Here is a 25,090-nt window from a genome sequence, read left to right on the forward strand (position 1 = left end):
GATTTTAAGTAATCTCTGCACCCAATACAGGGCTCGAACTCACAACCCCAAGACCAAGAGTCACATGCTCTACTGTCTGAGGCAACCAAGTGTCCCTTGAATAATTAATTTTAAAAAGAATAAACAAATGATACCAGAAAACAGTGAAACTGAGGTGCGTGTGCTTCCTACCCATTTCCAACCAATTTCCCACACAACAGAAAGAGTGGTTTAAAACCTAGCTGGCATCTAGCCATTTCCCAATTTACAATCCGCCACGGCTTCCTTCTGCTTATGAGTACTACACCTCACGTGGTCCGGGCGAGTGCTGCCCCACCCCCACCCCCGCGCACCCCGGGCCTTGCTTACTTGTTTGACCTCAGCTCCTCTTCCCTTGCTCGCCACCTCATCAGCTTTACTTTTCAGTTCCTGGGAAACATCAAGCTTTATGCCTGGATTCTTTTCCTCCACTTAACATTTAGCTTTTTATTCTTTCAGGTCCCAACTTAAAATATCACCTCTTTAGAGAGAGCTTTTCAAAAGCACCCTTTTGATGAAATTTTGGAATATAGGTGAGGTCCGGAGCCAACGACCAAGAAAGAATTGTTGAGACGTCTTTGGTGCAAAATGGTGGCTTTATTAAAGCACAACGGACGGAGGGGTGGCTGATTATATACCTGCAGAGTTGGGGAAGTAAGGGAAAGGGAGGTTTCAAAAGGATTTTCACATGCTAAGGAGGACCTCCAAGGTACTGGAGGCCTTGCCATTGTCAAGTTAAAGATTGCTTTTCCCTCTAACAAGGCATTAACATTAAGACAATTGGAAGCTTCTTGAGGAATGTCACACATACCCCACCCTGGGTGGGGGTGGAGTCGTTTGTGGGATCTCTGCAGTGCTTTGTCCTCTGCTACCCTTGTTCCCCATCACTTTCACCTTCCTTTCTATTCCAACCACTTGTTTACTTCAGGACAGGTCACAATTAAATTTTTTTTTTCTTTTTGTTTTTAGGTTTTTGTCTGGTTTTCTAAGAAAATGTCAGCTTCATTGGGACGCCTGAGTGGCTCAGTGGCTGAACGTCTACCTTCGGCTCAGGCGTGATCCCAGAGTCCTGGGATGGAGTCCCACATTGGGCTCCCTGAATGGAGCCTGTGTCTCTGTCTCTGTGTGTCTCATGAATAAATAAATAAAACCTTAAAAAAAAAAAAAAACGGGGGGTGGTGCGTATCCCTCGGTGGCTCAGCGGTTTAGCACCTGCCTTTGGCCCACGTGATCCTGGAGTCCGGGGATCGAGTCCCACATTGGGCTTCCCTGCACGGAGCCTGCTTCTCTCTCTGCCTGTGTCTCTGCCTCTCTCTCTCTCTCAGTCTCTCATGAATAAATAAATAAAATATTTTAAAAAAAAAGAAATAAAATGTCAGTTTCATGAGACCATATCACTGCACACTGCCTGGAACATAGTAGGAATTCAATAACTAGCTGATGAATGAGAATTAAATAAAACAACCAGAGTCTAGAGTTTAGATTCTATTTTTAATTTTTATTTTTTTAAAGATTTATTTATTCAAGAAAGACAGAGAGAGAGAGACATAGGCAGAAGGAGAAGCAGGCTCTCTGTGGGGAGCCTGACATGGGACTGGATCCTGGATCCCAGGGTCACGCCCTGATCATGCCCTGAGCCAAAGGCAGACGCTCAATCACTGAGCCACCCAGGCGTCCCTATTTTTACTTTTTAAAAGATTTTATTTGCTTATTTATTTATTTGAGAGAGAGAGAACATGCACAAGCCAGGGGAGAGGCAGAGGGAGAGGGAGAAGCAGACTCCCCACCAAGTAGGGAGTCCAACTAGGACTGGATTCCTGGGACCATGACCTGAGCCAAGGCAGACACTTAGCCAACTGAACCACCCAGGTGCCCCTACTTATTATTATTTTTAAGAGTTTAGATTTTATAATAAGATCAGTAGAAGATCTGTCAAACAAACCCAAAACCCATAGACTGCTGTGATTAAAATAAAATAATTTCTGTGTAAGGACTATATGATTTATTTTATTTTATTATTTTTTTAATTTTTTATTGGTGTTCAATTTACTAACATACAGAATAACCCCCAGTGCCCGTCACCCATTCACTCCCACCCCCCGCCCTCCTCCCCTTCTACCACCCCTAGTTCGTTTCCCAGAGTTAGCAGTCTTTACGTTCTGTCTCCTTTTCTGATATTTCCCACACATTTCTTCTCCCTTCCCTTATATTCCCTTTCACTATTATTTATATTCCCCAAATGAATGAGAACATATAATGTTTGTCCTTCTCCGACTGACTTACTTCACTCGGCGGACTATATGATTTAACACCATTTGTTGAAAAGACCAACCCTTTCTGCACTGAATTGTCTTTTGATACCTCTGTTAAAAATCAATTGCCCATTCTGGACTTTCAATTTTGTTTCATTGACCTATGTTCTATCCTTAGAGTATGCATTCAAAAAATAAAATTAAAAAGGGAAAAAAGCAAAACTGAACCTAACCACACAGCAAATTGGTAACATAACCATGGAGAATTATTTCATGTGACTTAAAAAACAAGAACAAAAACAATAAACTGCATAGACCAGGGCCCCTGGGTGGCTTAGTCAGTTGGGCATCTGCCTTTAGCTCAGGTCGTGATCCCAGAGTTCCGGGACGGAGCCCTACGTAGAGCTCTCTGCTCAGAGAGGAGTCTGCTTCTCCTTCTGCCCTTCCCCCACCTCTGCTTGTGCTCTCTCACTCGATCTCTCTCAAATAAATAAAATCTTAAACAAAAACAAAAAATCTCCATAGGTCTACAATCAGATGAGTTCTGATATATGTGGGATTACCACCCCAATCAAGATACAGACTATTTCCATTATCCTAGAAAGTTCCTTTCTAGTTAATCCCACACTTTCTACCTCGAGGAAACAGTGTGCTGATTTCTATAACCATTAACTAAATTTTACCTATTCCTGAAATTCATATAAACGGAATCACATAATTTGTACATTTTTGTGTCTGGCTTCTTTCACTCAACACAATGTTTTGAGATTAATCCATATTGTCGCATGTAATGTTAACCTTAAAAATAAGTGTCAGGATTTTTTTGTTAGTAAAGATGGGTTTATTCAGAATAGCAGAGAATTGCAATTCAGGACATTCAAGAGAACAAAGGAGAGGACTGCTCTCTATTATAGAGGAATGGGATGTTATAAGCAAAAAATCCATTGAGTAAACTGGGAGTTCCAAGTATAGTGGATTTTCATTAGCTAAGTTGTGTGATTTCTCATTGGCTGGTTTGTTGCTGGAGGAAGTGAAAAATCTATCCTCCTCCTCCTGGCGTAATAAGGTAATATGGACTTGCAAGGTACCCTCTCTTCTTTTTTAAAAAATTTTATTTTTTATTTTTTTAAAAGATTTATTTATTTTCAGAGAGAGCACGGATGTGAGCGCAGGGGGCAGGGGCAGAGAGAGGGGGAAAGAATTCCAAGCAGAGACTGCACTGAGCTCAGAAACAGACTCAAGGATCTATCCCATAACCCCAGCCGAAACCAAGAGTCAGATGCTTTAACCAACTAGGTCATGCAGGTGCCCCTTTATTTATTATTACTATTTTTAAAGATTTTGTTTCTTTGAGAGAGAACACAAGAGCAGGGGGAAGGACAAGGGAGAGGAAGAAGCAGGTGCCCCGTGGAACAGGGAACCCCTATGTGGGGCTCCATTCCAGGACCCTGAGATCATGACTGGAGCCAAAGGCAGACACTTAACCAACTGAGACATGCAGTTACCCCTGTAGATGCCCTCTTAAATTTTGTTTTTAAATCTCTCTTTTTATCATTTTAGAGTTATTTATTTATTTATTCATGAGAGACACAGAGAGAAGCAGAGACAAAGGCAGAGAGAGAAGCAGGCTCCCTGTAGGGAGCCTGATGGGGGACTTGATCCCAGGACTCCGGCATCATGATCTGAGCCAAAGGCAAACGCTCAACCACTGAACCACCCAAGCGTCCCACCTTTTTTTTTTTTTAAGTAGGTGCCACATCTGGAGTGGAGCCCAACATGGGGCTTGAACTCATGCCCCTGAGATCAAGACCTGAGCTGAAATCAATAGTCAGATGTCTAACCGACTGAGCCACTCAGACACCCCTTTAAATTTTATTTTTAATTTATTTTTAGGGATGCCTGGGTGGCTCAGCAGTTAGCACCTGCCTGCCTTGGGCCCAGGGTGTGATCCTGGAGTCCCAGGAGCCAGTTGTGCATCAGCTCCCTGCATGGAGCCTGCTTCTCCTTTCTGCCTATGTCTCTGCCCCTCTGTGTGTGTGTGTGTGTCTGTCTTATTCATGACAGACACACACAGAGAGGCAGAGACACAGGCAGAGGGAGAAGCAGGCTCCATGCAGGGAGCCCGACGTGGGACTCGATCCCGAGTCTCCAGGATCACACCTTGGTTGAAGGCGGCACTAAACCGCTGGGCCACCGGGGCTGCCCTAGAAATTGTATTTTTGTCATCTCCATCCCCAGTGTGAGGATGGACCTCAAAATCTCCAGATAGAGTTGCAGGCTCTAAGGACTAAGCCAGCCAGGCCTGTCCACCCTCCACTACGTCTTATCATTGGATCCGCAATTGACAGATTGATAGGGCATAAGAGCTCCCCCTTCTGGCTTTTCTTTTTTAAAGATTCCATTTACTTGACAGCACAAGCACGGGGAGAGGCAGGCCGAGGGAGAGGGAAAAGGAGGCTCCTGGTTGAGCAGGGAGCCACATGCAGGGCTGGATCCCAGAAGCCCAGGATCATGATCAGAGCCAAGAGAAGACGCTTAACCAACTGAGCCACCTAGGTGATCCTTAAAGGCGGTTTTATTCATTATTTTTTTAAAATATTTTATTTATTTATTAATGAGAGAGAGAGAAAGAGAGAGGCAGAGACACAGGCAGAGGGAGAAGCAGGCTCCTGGGTCTCCAGGATCGGGCCCTGGGCTGAAGGCGGCGCCAAACCGCTGCGCCACTGGGGCTGCCCTTATTTTTTATTAAAAACATATATTTTTTTGTAATTTCTAGGCTCAACCCAGGGCTGGAACTCATGACCCTGAGATCAAGAGCTGCATGCTCTTCCAACTGTGCCAGCCAGGTACCTCCAGTGATTCTATTTTATTTATTTTCCAGTGATTCTATTTTAAATGAGGTTTCCTTGATAATTTTTCACAATGCCAGCAATTCCTTTTTGTTTTATTGCCGAATAATTTCCATTGTGTGAATTTGCTTGAAAAAGTCAATGTTATTTAAAAAACAAGACTGGGATCCCCGGGTGGCGCAGCGGTTTGGCGCCTGCCTTCGGCCCAGGGCGTGATCCCGGAGTCCCGGGATCGAGTCCCGCGTCGGGCTCCCTGCGTGGAGCCTGCTTCTCCCTCTGCCTGTGTCTCTCATGAATAAATAAAATCTTTAAAAAAAAAAAGACTAATGAAGATGTGACAACCAGATGCATGATCCCGCGTCCTCTCCGTACCTCAGGCCGCGGGGTCCCCCTCAGGCACGGCTGAGAGATGCCGTCAGACGCCCCGAGGGGCGGGGTCAGGCGCACCCCGAGGCGCGCCGCGCTCCAGGCACCCTGCTCCGGGCGAGCACCTGGCGCCGCCAGACGTCCCTCGCCGCGCTCGTGCCGGGGCTCACGTGCTCAGGCAGGGCCCTCCCGCGGAGCCCTCCCGGCCCCACCGCCCCCGACTGCTAGAAATTTCCCCCAGATTTCAGGGAGCGTCTTCCCCGACAACTGACTGCGAACTCAGCCGCTTTCTTGAACGCTGACACCTCCCCAGGCCGTTGGCTCGCACACACGTAAGCCTCAACACTTGTTTGCTCCATACATCCACACGAACACGCTGCGGGAGCAGCCGCGGTCCTCTCCGCGGAGGCCGCCGGCTCCTCTCCCCAAGGCTCCCCTCCTCAAGAGCCCACCGCCCTTCCTCCGGCCGTCAAAGACCGTCGCCCCCCGCGCCCCCTCGAACCATAGATTTGAGCCACTCGCCGGAAGAGCCGGCTAGGAGGGCGGCTCTTCCGGGTCACGTCTGCGCGACGCGACCTCCGGGCCTCTATGACCCGTGCTTCCGCTCAGTGGAGCAGAGCCGCCTCTCTTGGACGCTCCAGGCCCGCCCCGACGCCGGCGGTGACGGAAGCGCGCCGGGGGTGACCTCACCTTCCAACATGGCGGCGGCGGTAGATTAGGGCCGCGGGTCGGAGCAGCTACCGCCGCTGGGGGACCCTGTCGGAAACGACTGCCGTCGCCGCCGCCCGTTCCATCTCTTCTGGGGCAAGGGGCCAGGGCCAGGTGAGGGGAGTGAGGCTGTGGGCAGGCAGAGTCGGGTCCTCGTCCGGCTCTTCAGGCGGTTTTCCCTGGGCAGGCAGGTGTCCAGAGGTTGCCGAACCACCGCCTCCCGGGTGGTTCCGACGACGCGTGAGTGAGTGTCCGTGAGCCTGTGACTGAGAGAGGGTGTGCGTGTGGGGCGGCGCTCCCGTGCCCGGGGCCTCAGAGCTTCGGGGTCCACTTGTTCGCGCCCGGACCTGTGCGGCCCCGCCGCGGACGCCGGCCGAGCAGGGCTGCCGGAGGCGGGGGAGCCGGAGCGGGGGAGCCCGGCCTCGCCTCGGCCCGGCCCGGCCCGGCCGCTCTTCGCCGCCGAGACCTTCACGTGGAGAGCCGGCGCCCGTGTGCAGGGCCGGGCTGGGGCGCAGCGCGCGCCGCGGGCGGAGGGGAGCGCTTCGTGCGACCCTTAAGTGCCTGGCGGTCGGCGCTGCGGGTCCGCGCTGGGCCTTCCCGGAGCGGCGCGGAGGTGCCAGCCCTTGCTCACGGCCGCTCTGACGCCCGTCGGGACCGTGGTCTGTTTCTCAGAAAAATCCGCCTCCTTATTCCCGGGGGAAGTACGGCTCTCACTAAGGCGTTTCTTCCTTTGACATTTATCCTCTTGCTCTTCCAGCGAGATTCCAAGTTTTCCCCTCATAACCAGCTAGGAAGGAAGACTCCTAGAGTTTTCGAATTGAGGCTTAACTTGGGTTGGAAATCGGAAGGATCTGGCCAGTCGTTCACACACTCGGCACTGGGACCTTTGTCTTACCCGCTCCCCGCACCAGGATTTGTTTATTTAAAATAGCGATCTCGCTGTCTTTTTGGAAGTTTTAAACCGAACTGACGGTAACCGCCTCCCCCCCTCCCCTTTTTTGCTTTACTATGGTAAAGCAAAACAAACGAAGTCTTTTTGCGAAATTGTCAGTAAGATTTCCTCTGGAGGTTTGTGTAAACCAGAATGCTGATCTCTGCCCTGACTTGTTGTGACCTTGGATGAGTTGCCACACCCTTCTAGTACCTTCTTTTTTTATCTCCCAGAAAATTAAGCACATGTTTTTGTAGGTAGTAAACTATTTATACCTCATATACATAGTTGGGTAAGTGTGCCGTGCGCATTTGCACCTGCCAATTGAAACTGTTTAAGCCGTTATGAAATGTTCTCCATTTGATAATAGGCCGGTAAGGGGTCTGAAAATTCTTTGGTCAGGTACAACTTTCAGTTGTTGTTTTTTTTTTTTTTTTTAAGTGATTCATTTTCTTGGAGGCTTGTACCTCACTAGTTGAATTGAATTGAGTTGAAGGATATGTAAAGTTGAGTCCAGCCAGTTTTGTAAAGATGTTGCTCTCTAGCACATCAATTAATCACTACTAAATATCTCATACACGAAACTTTTAGGATAAGTAATATGCAACAATAATCATTGTTTTAAAAATCTACTTATGAAATATTTTATTTCTTTATTTTTTAAAAATTATTTTATTTCTTTATCCATGAGAGACTGAGAGAGAGAGAGAGAGAGAGGCAGAGACACAGGCAGAGGGAGAAGCAGGCTCCATGCAAGGAGCCCCATGTGGGACTCCATCCCGGGCCTCTAGGATCAGGCCCAGGTCTCTAGGATCAGGCCCTGGGCTGAAGGCCGCACTAAACCACTGAGCCACCTGGGCTGCTCTCTTATGAAATAATTTAGACATAGAAAACAAATTTTTTTTAATTTTAATTTTATTTTATTTATGATAGCCACACAGTGAGAGAGAGAGAGGCAGAGACATAGGCAGAGGGAGAAGCAGACTCCATGCACCGGGAGCCTGATGTGGGATTCGATCCCGGGTCTCCAGGATCGCGCCCTGGGCCAAAGGCAGGCGCTAAACCGCTGCACCACCCAGGGATCCCAGAAAACAAATTTTAAACAATCTTGCTGTCCTGCTTTTTATCATTTTTCAATTTCATTTTGATTCATATCTTATTCCAAAGAAATGATCACCAAGATTCTTATTTAATATATATTACAGCGTTGAAGGGAGAGGTCTGTTACCAGACTAGCTGTTTTTTTTTTAACATCTTGAGACATAACTTTTTTTTTTTCCCTAAGATTTTATTTATTTATTCATGAGAGACACACACAGAGAGAGGGGCAGACACAGGCAGAGAGAGAAGCAGGCTCCATGCAGGGAGCCCGATGTGGGACTTGATCCCAGGTCTCCAGGATCATGCCCTGGGCCAAAGACAGGCGCTCAACCATTGAGCCACCCAGGCGTCCCCTTGAGACATAACTTACAACTCACCGATATCACAATTTAATGGCTCTTTTTTTTTTTTTTTGGACTGGTTTTAGTATATTCACAGAATGTAAAACCACTGCCGCACTTTTCATCAACCTCAAACAAAACCCCGTACCCATTAGTCATTTTTTATTCCCAGTCTCCTTCACCTCCCCTACTTAGGCAACCACGGATTTACTTTCTGTCTATGGACTGACCAATTCTGGATATTTCATACAAACAGAATTATGCAATATGTGGTCTTTTGTGACTGGCCTCTTTTACTCAGCATGATGTTATCAGGGTTCATCCATGTTGTAGCATCTGTCTGTCCTTTTTATAGCCACAATATGCCATAGTATGGATGTATGAATTTTCTTTATTCATCAGCTGATGGGCAGTTATTTTCACTATTTGGCTGTTAAATATTATGCTGCTATAACTATTCATGTGCAAGGTTTTATGTAGACATGTGTTTTCATGTCTCTGGCATATACCTGGGAGTGGAACAGAGCAATTGAATTTTATGCCTCCCTTTTATAAAGCTATCTACATATACATGGGAAGCCTAATTATTGTGAAAGACTGTGCCTGTGGGGAGAGGGGAAAAGTGAAGCATTCCTCTATAAAGTACATTATCTTTGAATCCCAACTGCTGAGTGAAAACATTTTGGGACAGCTCTTAAAACAAGATTGAACTAGAGCATTTCAATTAAGCATGTTTCAGTAGGAAAGGGCCTGTCTACACTAGAATATTTAGTGTCTGCTGAGTTTTAAAAATGACACGTTTGCCCAGTTGCATTTCTCAGCTGGGTGGGGTGAAATTTTTTTTTTTTTAAGATTTTATTTATTCACGAGACATAGAGAGGCAGAGACACAGGCAGAGGGAGAAGCAGGCCTCACGAAAGGAGCCTGATGTGGGGCTCGATCCCAGGACCCCGTGATCACGCCCGGAGCCAAAGGCAGACACTCAGCTGCTAAGCCACCCAGGTGTCCTGGTCAAGTGGATTTTTAAATTTCACAGTTTTTATTAGGATTATTTAATTTTACTTCTCTTATTTTAGAGAAAGTCCTAGAATTCTATAGGGGCTAATAAAGTATGAATCTTTAAAAATGAAAGTTACTGTACTTAATTTGTGGAACTTGAAACAAACTCTCTACTAAACCACCAGTGAGTCTTGAGAGTTGAGATCTTGTAACCCAAAAACTTTGTTAATGTTTAAAATTCCAGAGTTTTGGGCAGCCCCGGTGGCCCAGTGGTTTGGCCCCGCCTTCTGCCCGGGTGTGGTCCTGGAGAGCCGGGATAGGGAGCCTGCTTCTCCCTCTGCCTGTGTCTCTGCCTCTCTCTCTCTCTCTCTCTATTTCTGTCATGAATAAATAAATAAAATCTTTTAAAAAATAAAATAAAATTCCAGAGTTTTGATTTGTGATTGAGTTATCTGTGGATTTTTTATTTTTCTTTTTGTAAATGGATTATGGATCTGTTCAACTCTATTACTGGAGTATATGAGTCTTATTATAATTTTAGTGGATGGAAATGGTCTAAGAACAAAGCTTCTTGAAATAATTAAAACATGTTAAATTGTAATGTATTTCTGTTTTGGCTCAATGGAGTTAAGGAATACAATAAAGCTATGGTATTGTAAATAGTATGCCTGAAGTGGGTCCTGGAAATGTCTATTTTCCACAAGCATCCAAGGTGATTATGATCAGACGAGTTTGGGAAACAACTAAAAAAACTCATGTTGCAGATTTGCTTTCCATAAGAATTTAAAGTAGAGTTTAATAGTTGCTACCTACCTTCTGGTTATAGTTCATAAAATAGGCTTTAATTCCTGTAGTACCATCAGTGCGGGCATCCTGGAATTTGCATTGGTATTCATGATGTATTCAGATGTATTCATGATAGAAATCTGGTTAAAAATAAATAAAGCAAAGTATTTATTGTAAGTTGTGAATGTTACATTTGTTGCTGAAGGATGTTTTATTTCTGCCTGGTTTTGGAGACACCACCAAATGAATGTATAAACATAGGATTAAATTACTCCAAGCTTCCTCCTGCTGTCCATTTGGCCGGCACCTGCTTGTAACTTAATAGAGGAGCAAACTAAAGGTGTAAGGCAGAGAAGGAAACAGCTGGTAACAACGGATATAGTCAGTGGCTTGTTAGATTTGTGCAAAAGTTAGTTTTTATATTTATTTTCTAAATTTTTATTAGTTTTAAGTAAGCTCTATGCCCAACACCAGGTTTGAACTCATGACAATACCAAAATCAAGAGTTGCATGTTCCATTGACAGAGCTAGCCAGGCACTCCAGTAGTTTTGTTTGTTTGTTTTTAAATATTTTATTTATTTATTCATGAGGGACACGGAGAGAGAGAGGCAGAGACACAGGCAGAGGGAGAAGCAGGCTCCACGCAGGGAGCCAGAGTGGGACTTGATCCCGGGTCTCCAGGATCACCCCTGGGCTGAAGGTGGCGCTAAACCGCTGAGCCAGCTGGGATGCCCAGGAGTTTTTATATTTAAAACTATATTTAAACTTCAGGATACAAGAGCACTTATACCTAATTTGAATTCTAAAAGAGTCTGCTACTAAACAAGATTTAGAGTAAATTAACTATGTTCTTATAATTTAAAAAGAAGCTTGAGATGTCCTACAGGAGAAATGCACTCTGTGTTGGTGAGGCAGTAGTGGTGTGAACCTGAGCATTTTACCTGCTTCCAGGAGAGATCTGAGTGATCATGTTTACCTTTCATCCGATCTGTCTTTTTCCTTTTTTCCCTTGCCCCATTCTTTTTAAAGATTTTTAATTTTTTTTTTTTAATTTGTCAGAGAGTACAGTAGGGGAGCAGCAGGGAGGGGGAGAAGGAGAAGCAGGCTCCCTGAGGCTCAATTTCAGGACCCTGGGATCATGACCTCAGCCAAAAGCAGATGCTTAAGGGACTGAGCCACCCAGGTGCCCCTCCTTGCCCCATTCTTAAAATTGACAAACTTGCTTCTTTCAGTAGTCCCTTTGAAAAACACACTTTGTCTACCATTTCTTCCTCTTGTTATTAGTGTTTTCACCTCTGCATTCTTCTCACCCAGCATATTGCCTGGTATGCAGTAAATATGCCTTGAGTTCAGAACTGAAGACAACGTACCTAACCAAGTGATTACACTGTTAACTAGCGGTATGATTTTGTGCAAATAAATTGTTCTTGATTCTCCCATCAGTAAAATTAAGACTTACCTTTTCCCTGTAGCATAGAGGATTACTATGACAACATGTGGAAGAATGCTTCAAAATAGAGATCTTGTGCAGATGTAATTTATTTATATTTGTTCAAAACGCAAGAGCCCATTGTGCAAGTCTGTTGACTGCACTACAGAATGTTGCAAAGGAAGTGCATGCCCTCTCTTCTCAGAAAACCCTTAGAGTACATGACCCTGTACTAGTGCAGTGGAGTTTATATTTTGCATATTCTCAATGCCTTTGTTCTATAATTTTTTTTAAAGATTTTATTTATTTATTTATTCATGAGACACACAGAGAGCAGAGACACAGGCAGAGGGAGAAGCAGGCTCCATGCAGGGAGCCCAGTGCGGGCTCAATCCCAGGACTCCAGGATCATGCCCTGGGCCAAAGGCAGGCGCTAAAGCGCTGAGCCACCCAGGTGTCCCCCTTTGTTCTATAATACCAACACACTAGGTGCGTAATAGCATTCCTGGTGTCTGTCTACCCTGCCACCTAACCACAGGCCTGAATGAGCTGCTTTGTTTCTCTATAGCTAACTGGAAGCTAAAGCTAAATTAGAAGTTAGATATTTAATACTGTAAGTCTGTCATATTTAGGTCTGATATATTTATTTATTTTATTTTATTTTTTTTAAAGATTTTATTTATTTATTCATGAGAATGCACAGAGAGGAGAGAGAGAGGCAGAGACGCAGGCAGAGGGAGAAGCAGGCTCCATGCACCGGGAGCCCAATGTGGGACTTGATCCGGGGTCTCCAGGATCGCGCCCTGGGCCAAAGGCAGGCGCCAAACCGCTGCGCCACCCAGGGATCCCGGTCTGATATATTTATACTTAGATTGTCCAATACACATTTAAAGCCTAAAAACTACACTGAACTTGGGAATCCTGGGTAGCTCAGTGGTTTAGCACCTGTCTTCGGCTCAGGGCATGATCCTGGAGTCTCGGGATCGAGTCCTGCATCAGGCTCCCTGCAAGGAGCCTGCTTCTCCCTCTGCCTGTGTCTTTGCCTCTCTCTCTCTGTGTCTCTCATGAATAAATAAATGAAAATCTTTAAAAAAAAAAAAAAAAACTATACTGAACTTAAATGATTGGAATTTGTATTACCATCTTCTCCATTAGTGTGAATCATTGAGAAATGATAAAATGATTGAATAGAATATAATCCTGCATCAAATATATGGATGTATGGATATCAACATGTGTACTGTTATATGTGTTAGAGCTGAGGACTTTACCGCAGGTAGTAAAGTGAGTGTGGAGGATGGAAAATTATGAAATCCATGATTAAAATTGCATTTATGGTTGGGCAATTGGGATTTGTAAAAAAATTTGAAGAGCACTAGGCTAAAAACCAAATTTGGAAATTCAGTGAATTATGCTTTTTCTATGGTACGTGGGTCAGAGAATGACTAAAATTGTCTTCAGATACAAATTTTTTTATAAGTACAGGAATTTGAATATAACAAATTTGAGAACATCAATTTTTTTATTTAAAGCATTCAAAATGGGAGTACTTCTTCATTCCTGCTCATTCTTTATTCTGAGACTTTGTAAAGTTGAAATTTTGTTACTGATTTGCTCTGTTCTCCCCTCTCTTTTGGAACTTCACTTCATAATTTATTCCTTGCTTTCTGTATTTATATCTCATTGGCTTCTTACCCCTGAGTGTAAACATGCTTAAGACTCTTTTGTTGTGCATAACAACAGAACAAATGAACTCTCAAACTTACCTCTCTCTCTCTCTGACTTTTGTTCTTTTCTTTCCATCCAACCAGGCTCTTTCTTTGAAAGAATAGACTAAAACTACTTTCTATCCCTTTTCACTTCACATTCAGTCTTCAACTCCCTGTCTTCTGACATTGTCCCTGCCCAACAAATGGAACTGCCCTGTTAGGGATCATTATCCTGAGACTTTAATTTTTTTGGTGGCTACATTTCATACATTTCTTCACTACCTTATTATTGAAGTGCCTCCCTGACTTCTGTGAACATTCTTTTTCCTGGTTTTCTTGCTTCCTTTCTGACTCTTCCATTCCAGACTTAAAGGTTGCCTCTGCCAGCTTCTCAACTTTTGACCACTCCAGAAATGTTAGTTTGCCCTGAATTATTTTTTTTTAAGATTTTATTTATTAAAAAAAGATTTTATTTATTCATGAGAGAGAAAGAGGCAGAGACACAGGCAGAGGGAGAAGCAGGGAGGCTGACGTGGGACTCTATCCCTGGTCTCCATGCAGGGAGCCTATGTGGGACTCGATCCGGGGTCTCCAGGATCACACCCCAGGCTGAAGGGGGCGCTAAACCACTAAGCCACCGGGGCTGCCCTGCCCTGAATTCTAATGGTGTTTCTTTTTCAGATGAAGCCAGTATTTCTCCACATATTTTTTAAAACCATGTCTCTTTTTGATACATAAAAAATTCTGTCTTCTATTCTGGTGGTGGGGTAGGGAGTGATGGGTGCATTTATTCTTCTCTCCCATCCCTGCACTGAGTCATTGATACAGAGAAGATTGAAGAAAAAAAAAGATTGAAGATTTACTGAGCTTTATTGTTTATACTTTGTTAAATGAAAACAGTAGGTAATGTTTCCTTTTCCAATGTGAAACTATCTATTGAATATGGGTTTTTCAAACTGTAATACCCTTTCTCACTTTTGACACTTCCTACCCATTGGAAGTCACTAACTCTCCATTCAATCTCCTTAGATAATTTCATTGACTTGTATCTATGCAGAGCACAATTCTGTATCTCCAGTCCAGACCTCTTAGTATAAGGCCTTTTATGTCTAACTACTTGCTGTACATCTTCACTTGGACAACTCTGGACAACTCGTAGGTATTTTTAAGTTATGTATGCCCCAAAGTGAACCTGTTATCCTCTTCTTTTTTTTTTTTTTTTTTAAATTTTTATTTATTTATGATAGTCACACAGAGCGAGAGAGAGAGAGAGAGAGAGAGAGGCAGAGACACAGGCAGAGGGAGAAGCAGGCTCCATGCGCCGGGAGCCCGACGTGGGATTCGATCCCGGGTCTCCAGGATCGCGCCCCGGGCCAAAGGCAGGCGCCAAACCGCTGCGCCACCCAGGGATCCCCCTGTTATCCTCTTCTAAACCAATTCTTCCTTTATTATCTGTTCTGAGAAATAGGAATAACACCACTTTCCATAACAGCTGCCTGGAGTTAACTCTTACTGAGTTAGTTAACAAATCTTTGAAGTTCTTAATTTTCCTGTTCATCCCCTTCTTTCTGGTGTTCTTGCTCTAACTCATGCCTTCATATATCTCTTGTTTAGATTTTTCCAATATTCCCCCTAACTTGTGTCCTTCCCTCCACTCTCTATTCTTAATCTTCTATACTACCTCTAGGATGATTTTTCTAGGATATAATCAGTTGATAATGCTTCTTTTGCTTAAAGCCTTTCAATAGTTCCTACTAGTGTTCTACAGTAGTTTTTAGCCTGTTTTACATCATGATCTAATTTGAGAATCTAATGAAAGAAATGGAGTGATTTTTCTCTCCAGAAAAAAATGCTCATGCACACAGAATTTACATACAGTTTTATTTATGTATGTATGTATGTATGTATGTATGTATTTATTTATTTATTTATTTATTTATTTATTTATTTATTTAATTTATGATAGTCACACAGAGAGAGATGAGAGAGAGGCAGAGACACAGGCAGAGGGAGAAGCAGGCTCCATGTACCGGGAGCCCGACGCGGGACTCCATCCCAGGTCTCCAGGATCGCTCCTGGGCCAAAGGCAGGCGCCAAACCGCTGCACCACCGAGGGATCCCTACATACAGTTTTAGGGGGTTCATTCATGAAATGGTTAAAATAATTCCTTGCTTATAGGATAAAACCTAAGTTTCCTAGAATCTCACAGTATACAAAGCATGCCAAATGTTGACTGCTGTTTACACCTGCTGAGCCTCATCCTCCTCCTTAAATCTTAGGATTTAGCCGTGTCAAATTCCTTAGTTTTAATGTTCGAGTCAGTTTCAAAACACTTCTGTGCTTTTTCCTGGTCTTTACATCTAAAACTCATCCCTGCTCCATCCCCCTACGCTGAGATGGTACACTGGTTTTCAGTTAATGAAAACCTAACTCATATTCCAGATTGGCTCAGATTTTACTTTATAAAGCCCTTCCCTATCTTTTCCCTTTTCCAGGGAGACTTTCCTGCTTCTTTTGAGTTGCCTTGTCTTATTCCGTGGATCCTGACTTACAGAACTTCCTTATTTTGATTTATTTGCATATTTTTACTTTACTTGTCAAAAACTGCAGAAAGGCAGGTGGTTTATCTTAATTACTGTCTTTGTGCCTAATGTCTGTAGAGTACCTTGTATCTTAGGAAATGTGTGTAGAATGAACACACAGTTAACAGAAGGCATTGTCTTCTGTTTCAGTAGATGTAATTACTAGGTCCATATGAGGATTTTGCAGAACGTGAAGATTTTTCTAAACTATAAATTTCATAATCTTCACATAAAAGTAGTGCATTACAGTTGTTGGGGAACTGCCTCACAAGTCTGAAGAAAATTAGGTTCCAATGTGGCCCTTGTTCCAATTAGGTCTTGGTTGCCAATAACACAAAGTCATTCTAGCTTATTTAAGCAGGAAAATAACTCAGGAAAAGGGCATTGGGTAGCTCACAGAATGGATGGGAAAGCTGGAAAATTAGGTTTGGGAAACAGGCAGGAGCCAAGGGAGACTCAGCTGCTGAGTTGGCCAGGATCAGGCCAAGGAATAGAAGAGTTAGAACACTGCTATCCGATATGCCTGCTGCCTCTGCTGACCTAGTACCACAGCCTTCTCCATGAATTATCTTTAGTTTAAATGTCCTTCCATATTCTAGATCCTAGTAGGAGTCTCTGCCTTGGCTGAACCTAGATCCCAAACCCTACATGCCACAAAACAAAACAATGGGAAAGAAAAAGTATAGCTCATTTTAGCTTTTGTAGTGGGGGCTGGAGATTTGTTTCCTATCAAGACAGACACAATGTTGGATGCTCCCTACATAGGAAATTGGGTTCAAACGGCAAGCAGGCAGGCAAAAAAAAATTTTAAAAACAAAACAAAAAGGGAAGATTCATTACAGCACTGCAACTAGCTAGTACCTGACAGGCCTCAGAAAACTTATTTTACCTCTGTGGGTATCCCTTTTCATATCTGTAAATTTAAAATTGTCTTCTCACTATTAGATGGTAACAGTGTAAAAGTATCAAATATTTGAGCTTTTCAGAATAAAACATCCTGTAATTACAGTGAGTGTGGCTTTCATTCCTGTGATGTAAGCTGTGACACTTTTCCCCTTTCTTTGGAGTATGTTTTAATAATTTTGAAATACTTTCTGAAGTTAGTAAACTTTTAAAGTTGAACAGGGCAGTCTGAGGTCTACTGTTTTTAATAATTTGGTAGCCTCCCTGAAGATAGGAAGCAATAGGGACTTCTAAATGTTGAGCTAGGATTCCTTTTTTTTTTTTTTTTTTTTAAGATTTTTATTTATTCATGAGAGACACACAGAGAGAGAGAGAGACAGAGACAGAGAGGCAGAGGGAGAAGCAGGCTCCATGCAGGGAGCCTGACGAGGGACTCGATCCCGGGTTTCCAGGCTCACGCCCTGGGCCAAAGGTGCCAAACCGCTGAGCCACCCAGGCTGCGCCTAGGATTCCTTTTGATAGCCTAAATAAATACTGATAATCGCAACCATAAGTACATTTTTAAAAATTTATTTATTCTTGAGAGACACAGAGAGAGGGAGACAGAGACATGGGCAGAGGGAGAAGCAGGCTCCAGGCAGGAAACCCGATGTGGGACTTGATCCTGGAACTCTGGGATCACTCCCTGAACCAAAGGCAGGCACCCAACCACTGAGCCACCCAGGTGTCCCCATAAATACATTTTTTAAGGACAGTATTTAACCATTTGAAGCATATTTTTGTTGTTTCTTTTTATCTGTTTATATACAGCCACTATTTTCTTTTGTGTATTTTATATTCTGCATGTATTTTTTCATTGTTTATCACTCTTAGACATTTCTCTTAATTTGCTTATAGGTCTTAAATTTTGCCAACATTGCCTCTTTTTCATGTTATTAGTTATCTGAACCTCTTTTTCTTTTACTGGATATTTCTTGAGATCTTAAAGCAGTATTGTTTAAGTAGAAAATAGTTATTTGCAAACAATACGTTTGAAACAACTATTTAGGTACTTGGTAGGTAAAATAGCTACTAAGTACATGTGAAAAGGTAGAAGCTGTAGTTGTATTAATTAGGGTACAAGTTAGGGTGCGTTATGAAGAGATTTCAGAATGAAGTGCCTTGGGATCCCTGGGTGGCTCAGCGGTTAAGCGCCTGTCTTCAGCCCAGGGCATGATCCCCGGGGTCCTGGGATCGAGTCCCACATCGGGCTCCCTGCAGGGCACCTGCTTCTCCCTCTGCCTGTGTTTCTGCCTGTGTTTCTGCCTCTCTCTCTCATGAATAAATAAATAAAATCTTTAAAAAAAAAGAATGAGGCACCTTCAATAGCATTCCCGAGTGGTTGGCCCAGCCTGGCAGGGCCACTCTGCTGCACGTGGTCATTCAGGAACCCAGTTCCTTCTCTCTTGTTCCTTTACCATCCCCTAACATTGTGTCCTTGTTTGCATGTCAGAACTGATTTTCTGCCACATTCACATTCCAAACCATAGGAAGAAGGAGAGAGTCTCTAAGGAGAGACCCACAGATTGCACACATAACTTCTGTTTGTATTCCCCTGATTCAGGCTAATTGTATGGCACAGTAAGCTCCTAGGGAACTGGGAAATGTGGTCTGCAGTTGTGTAGCTGTGGATCTAGCTAGAATTTAGGAGGCTTTGTTTTTTTATTTTTTTAAAGATTTTTAAAGTAATTTCCACACTCAATATGGGGCTTGAACTCACAACTCTGAGATCAAGTCACATGCTCTACCAACTGAGCCAGTCAGGTGCCCTTGGGAAGCTTTATTTAAAAGAAATAAGAGGGGACACCAGGGTGGCTCAGTTGGTTAAGCATCTGCCTTCAGCTCAGAACATGATTCCAGAGTCCTGAGATTAAGCCCTGCATTAGGCTCCCTGCTCCACGGGGAGCCTGCCTCTCCCTCTCCCTCTTCCTCTGCCTCTCTTTTTCATGAATAAATAAATGAAATCTTTAAAACAATAAAAGAAATAAGAGAACATATATTGGGGTGGAAGGAGAGGTACAGACATAGCTAGTGTTTTTGCCACATACGTGAAAACAGAAACTAGGGAGATATAGAAGGGGAAATTTGCTTTTGATCTGAAATCTGAATTGATAAATTCTCACTTGTAAGTAAACTAAAGTTACAATTTTTAAAGATTATTGGGAAGAAAAGTCTGAAATATGTTTATTTCATTTATGAGAGACACAGAGAGAAAGGCAGAGACAACAGGCAGAGGGAGAAGCAGGATCTATACAGGGAACCTGACGTGGGACTCGATCCCAGGTCTCCGGGATCAGGCCCTGGGCTGAAGGCGGTGCTAAACCACTGAGCCACCCGGGCTGCCCATGTAACAAACTTTAAACTGAAAAGATACCTTTATGTTTTTTAGGTTTGCACATCTGTAAGTAGACCTTCTGGAGCTCTGCCAGCCAACTCAATGGCGTCCTCTACTACTGTGCCTCTAGGATTTCACTATGAAACAAAATATGTGGTTCTCAGCTACTTGGGACTCCTCTCTCAGGGGAAGCTACAAGAGAATCTTTCCTTACTCCAAGGTATTGTCTTTGGCTTATGGTGGTTGTATTAAGTGGTAATAATTACTTCACGTATAAAAATACATATATCTAAATACTTTGTGGTTCATAAGGTCAAATCAAAGAATAACCCCTCATCCCTTCCATTCCCACCCCCTAATCCATTCCCAGAAAAGACGCATAATGCTTTTTAAGAGTGTGGTGATTTAAATGATTGCTGTTGGTACATGTAAAAATGTACTAAGTACATGTAAATAAACAGAATTTTATCCTTCTTTAGAAATTTCATACTTGGGGAGACACCTGGGTGGCTCAGTGGTTGAGTGTCTGTCTTTGGCTCAGGTCATGATCTCTGGGTCCTGGGATTGAGTCCTGCATCTGGCTCCCTGCTCCTCAGGAGTCTGTCTCCCTTTGCACCTCCTACCCGCTTGTGCACCCACGTGCATGCTCTCTTTTTGTCTCTCTCTCAAATAAAATCTTTATTTTTTTTTAAAAGATTTTATTTATTTATTCATGATAGTCACACACAGAGAGAGAGAGAGAGAGAGGCAGAGACACAGGCATAGGGAGAAGCAGGCTCCATGCAGGGAGCCCGACATGGGATTCGATCCCGGGTCTCCAGGATCGCGCCCTGGACCAAAGGCAGGTGCCAAACCGCTGCGCCACCCAAGATCCCCTAAAATCTTTAAAACAAAATTTTATACTTAACAAAACATAGATTAGAATTACATAATTATTTTAAAAGTTAAGTTTCTTGAATTGACTTTTCTCAAGGATATTAAATTTGAGCAATGTATTTATCAGATAGACTTTTAAAAAATATTTTAATTTCTAGATTTATTAGAGAGTGTGCATATGCGTACACATGTGCATGAGTTGGTGGGGGGTGGGCAGAGGGAGACTGAGAGAATCTTAAGTAGACTCTGCATGATAAAGGAGGCTTGATCCCATGACCCTGAGATCATGACATGGGCCAAAATCAAGAGTCCAACCTTAACTGACTGAGCCATGTAGACACCCTGTATCTGATAGACTTAAGAGTTTTTAGCATAATTTTTTGTATTGTGAAGTTGTATATATTTTTCTGTAAATAGTTTACCAAATGAAGGTTAAAACAGTTACTGGAGTCTAAATTTATCTTATTTGTTAAGATGTAATAGCATCATAAATTTTTAAAAAGATTTTATTTATTTGAGAGAGAAAGTGAGCGAGAGAGGGAACACAGTGGGAGCATAGGAAGAGGGAGAAGCAGACTCCTCTGCTGAGCAGGGAGCCCTATGTGGGGCTCAGTCCCAGGATCTGGGGATCATGACCCGAGCTGAAGGCAGACACTTAACCAGCTGAGCCATGTAGGTGTCTCCCATGATAAATATTCTTATCAATTGATTTCTACTGCAGCTATGGAGTTAGTTCTAATCTATTTGCTTCCATTCTAGTTCAAAAAAGGGTAGAGTTAAGAATTCAGAAATGATGGAATCTAGTAGCCATTCTAACAGTAGGGATGACAAAAGATGTCTTCATATTCCTAATTTAAATACTTAAATGTGGGGCACTTGGATGGCTCAGTCGGTTAAGCATCTGCCTTCAGCTCAGGTCATGATCCCAGAGTCTTGGGATTGAGCCCCACATTGGGCTCCCTGCTCCTTGGGGAGCCTGCTTCTCCTCCATCTGCCTGCCACTCTGCCTGCTTGTGCTCTCTCTGTCAAATAAATATATTAAATCTAAAAAAAATTTTTTTCTTTTTTCCCTATTTTTTAAAAAGATTTCTTTATTTAAGAGAGAGAGAGCAGAGGGAAAGAGATGGAGACAGAGAAGCAGACTCCTTGCTGAGCAGAAAGCTTGTTGCAGGGCTTCATCCTAGGACCCTGGGCTCAGGACCTAAGCCAAAGGCTGATGCTTAATCGACTGAGAAACTCAGGTCCACCCCCCCAATTTTTTTTTTAATTAAAAAAATAAATACTGGGATCCCCGGGTGGCGCAGCGGTTTGGCGCCTGCCTTTGGCCCAGGGCACGATCCTGGAGACCCCGGATCGAATCCCACGTCAGGCTCCCGGTGCGTGGAGCCTGCTTCTCCCTCTGCCTATGTCTCTGCCTCTCTCTCTCTCTGTGACTATCATAAATAAATAAAAATTAAAAAAAAAAAAGAATTAAAAAAAAATAAATACTTAAATGTGACTACCTGCTGTGTTCTGGTTTTTTGGGTTTTTTTGAGAGACAGCACATGCGCACGGTGTGGGTTGGGAGGGCAGGGGCAGAAGAAGAGGGAAAGAGAATCTTGAGCAAGCTCCAAGATGGGATCCTGAGATCATGACCTGAGCGGAAATTGAGAGTTGGACACTTAACCAATTGAACCACCAGGCACCTCCTGGTGTGTTTTGTCTTTAAATATTAAGTCATATTTTAAGTACCCCAAAGGAGGTTACTATTTTAATAAAATTACATCAATATAACTTTTAAAGACTACTAAAAGAAAATGTGATACCAGTTATTTAATTTATAATTTATAACCAAACTCAGCAACTATTTTACCTTTTTTTTTTTTTTAATTATTCATTTAGGAATGCCTGGGTGGCTCAGCGGTTGAGTGTGTCTACTTTTGCTCTTTTTTATTTTTATTTTTATTTTTATTTATTTATGATAGTCACACAGAGAGAGAGAGAGAGGCAGAGACAAAGGCAGAGGGAGAAGCAGGCTCCATGCACCGGGAGCCCGATGTGAGATTCGATCCCGGGTCTCCAGGACCGCGCCCCGGGCCAAAGGCAGGCGCCAAACTGTTGCACCACCCAGGGATCCCTGTTATCCCATTTTTTAAAAAAATATTCTCACCCATAATTATTGTGTTAGGCATGCCAATTATTTAGTCACTTCAAACTTGATATGGACTCTTGAATAAACAGCAGCTGAGCTGTTTAGACAACTGTCAGTTTATAAAGAGCCGAAGAAAACCACTCAGAATTGTTTGCCTTGTAGTTCAATGGACTATTGATGTTGTTCCCATTGTCCTCAACTCATTGAGCAGGTGTTCTTTCCAAAAGACTAATAATCTTTTTTTTTTTTTCCAAAGGACTAATAATCTTAAACTTATTTTTTATGACACATATCTTTAGCTGCTTTAGCTGAACAGAGTTTAATTAACTTGACATCAGTAAATGACTTTCCTTGCTTGACTAACAGCTGAACCACATAGAAACTTACTTTGGTTGCAGCCTCATTTTCATTTTTTTTTTTATGAAGTAATTCTATGATGAAAAGTTCCATTTTAAATTTTCTATTTTTTCTGACTTGCTTTCCTGTGACTTGGGAATACTCTGATGAGTCTGGTAATATCTGGATATTATGTGCTTCTAGCAGAGCTCTAATGTCATTGCTTAGTAAGTACAATACTTTGCCATCTAACTTGATAACTAATGTATATTCCATTTTGCCGTAAAAGAACAAAGTCCACCTTTTTTTTTCTTGACTTGACATGTTGGGTAAATGAAAATTGTGGTATGGCAATATGGGTGGCATTGCCCTGTGGTTGTAATTGTGTCACTGTGGTACACAGCGCTACGCAACAGTGGAGCTGCGATGATGGAGCTGTGACGATACTGTACACACTCTGTTGTAACCCGTTTCTGTCAGTGTAGCACAAAGTAACCATACATAATACATGAATGAGTGAGTGTGGCTGTATTTCAGTTACTTTTTTTTCTTTTAATTTTTTTTTTTTTGTTTGTTTATTTATGATAGTCACACAGAGAGAGAGAGAGGCAGAGACACAGGCAGAGGGAGAAGCAGGCTCCATGCACCGGGAGCCCGACGTGGGACTCGATCTGGGGTCTCCAGGATCGCGCCCTGGGCCAAAGGCAGGCGCCAAACTGCTGCGCCACCCAGGGATCCCCCCCCCTTTTTTTTTTTTTAAGATTTTATTTATTTATTCATAGAGACACAGAGAGAGACAGAGAGAGAGACAGAGAGAGAGAGAGAGGCAGAAACACAAGCAGAGGGAGAAGCAGGCTCCATGCAGCGAGACCGATGTGGGACTCGATTCCGGGTCTCTAGGGTCACACCCCGGGCTGCAGGCGGCGCTAAACCGCTGCGCCACCGGGGCTGCCCTAAAGATAATTCTTTTAAGTAATCTCTTCACCCTTAGTGGGGTTTGAACTTAAGATCCTAAGATCAAGACCATGGCCTGAGCCAGCCAGGTACCCTACAGTTGGAATTTTGATAGGGGTTGCATTGAATCTGTAGACCCAGTTTGGAGGATATTGCCATCTCAAATCAAGTTTTTAAGACAGATTCTCATAACCCCATCCCAGATTTTGATTCAGGGTTCATTATTTCTAGAGATATGTACTGTTTCATTCTTTCTCAGCTTTTCTATCAGGAATGGATATTTGATCCTGAAACCAGATTTTGAGTGGGTGCATGATGAAATTTCCCTGCATTCTTCTCCTTCGAATCTGTCCTGTCTCAAATCTGTCTTCCATTATGCAGGATATGTTGGGGAGTGGGAACACTGGAACCTGAAAACTACCATTGTGATTGGCTGTTTTGTACTTTTGTTTTTTAAACATTCATAGTTGAAGTATTTTTATGAACAATGAGTTAGCATGAGGTACAGATGTTAGATTTCTGTAGTTAAAGTAGGTCTCTTAGATGACCTATTCAAGGAAGTTCACTTAATCCAGCTTAGTGAAGCCTCTATCCTTTGTGTACTGTTGGAAATACTGGGGCACATATTGAGGCCGGATTTCCAGATCAGACCTCGCAGGTTTGAGCAGATATGGCAAGAAGGAGAACCCTGGCCGAATTTCCTGGGATGGCTCCAGTAGAGCTGCTGGTGACCCATCTTGCTTTGCTGTCTCAGATGCAATGAGGCAAAAGGCTCTTTTTTTTTTACCTTTAAACATCTGCCTACTATGGTATCATTTGGGGTACTTGTTTTTGCTATTGAGTAAATAATGGAACCATATTGTTTTTATGTTTGGTAGATGTTTTTAATTTGATTATAATTATTTGGGTTTTCTAGAGCAGTATTTGTCAAGACTAATTGCCTGAATGCTATTTTTTTTTTTAAAGATTTTAGATAAGTTTATTTATTTATGATAGCCACAGAGAGAGAGAGAGAGGGGGGCAGAGACACAGGCAGAGAGAGAAGCAGGCTCCATGCACCGAGAGCCCGACGTGGGATTCGATCCCGGGTCTCCAGGATCGTGCCCTGGGCCAAAGGCAGGCACTAAACCACTGCGCCACCCAGGGATCCCCGCCTGAATGCTATTTAAAAAAGATCATGGGCGCACCTGGCAAGGTCAGTCAGTAGAGAATGCGACTTGATCTTTGTACGGTCCTGCCCCATGTTTGGGTATAGAGATTACTTAAAAATGATTTTTTTAATCTTAAAAAAAATCCCTCCAAAATAAAATCATGGAGCCATACTCTAGACCTATTAAACTAAATGCTTCATGATGGGGCTTGGGAATCTGTATTTTTAATATATTTGCTCAGTAATTTTAATGTGCATTCAGTTTGGAGACCCATAGATGTAGGAAGTATTTT

General features: G+C 43.0%; 2 protein-coding genes and 1 pseudogene across 12 annotated transcripts in view; 1 reads left to right on the forward strand and 2 right to left on the reverse strand.

The window, feature by feature from the left end:
• LOC144297525 (uncharacterized) overlaps positions 1-11,827 on the reverse strand; it is a 13,374-nt gene extending 1,547 nt beyond the window's left edge. Inside the window, exons 1-3 of the mRNA XM_077871801.1 lie at positions 11,812-11,827; positions 6,176-6,860; positions 349-656 (exon numbers count right to left, since the gene is read on the reverse strand). Of these exons, the coding sequence (XP_077727927.1) occupies positions 6,223-6,860; positions 11,812-11,827 (654 nt within the window). The 3' untranslated portion in view covers positions 349-656; positions 6,176-6,222. The remainder of the gene's footprint in view (positions 1-348; positions 657-6,175; positions 6,861-11,811) is intronic.
• The window catches only part of BCL2L13 (BCL2 like 13), an 86,753-nt gene continuing 67,786 nt past the window's right edge, over positions 6,124-25,090 (forward strand). For 2 of the 11 annotated variants that reach the window (XM_077871732.1, XM_077871733.1), the window contains exons 1-2: positions 6,125-6,307; positions 19,405-19,570. In XM_077871732.1, the coding sequence (XP_077727858.1) occupies positions 19,453-19,570 (118 nt within the window). In that variant the 5' untranslated portion in view covers positions 6,125-6,307; positions 19,405-19,452. Of the gene's footprint in view, positions 6,438-19,404; positions 19,571-25,090 lie in introns of all 11 variants that reach the window. The other 9 variants (XM_077871731.1, XR_013364532.1, XM_077871735.1 and 6 more) reach the window with 9 other exon arrangements.
• On the reverse strand, positions 24,214-24,383 carry LOC144297484 (small ribosomal subunit protein uS14 pseudogene; annotated as a pseudogene).

This window comes from Canis aureus, chromosome 25 (assembly GCF_053574225.1).
Source record: "Canis aureus isolate CA01 chromosome 25, VMU_Caureus_v.1.0, whole genome shotgun sequence".
Taxonomy (NCBI): Eukaryota; Metazoa; Chordata; class Mammalia; order Carnivora; family Canidae; genus Canis; species Canis aureus.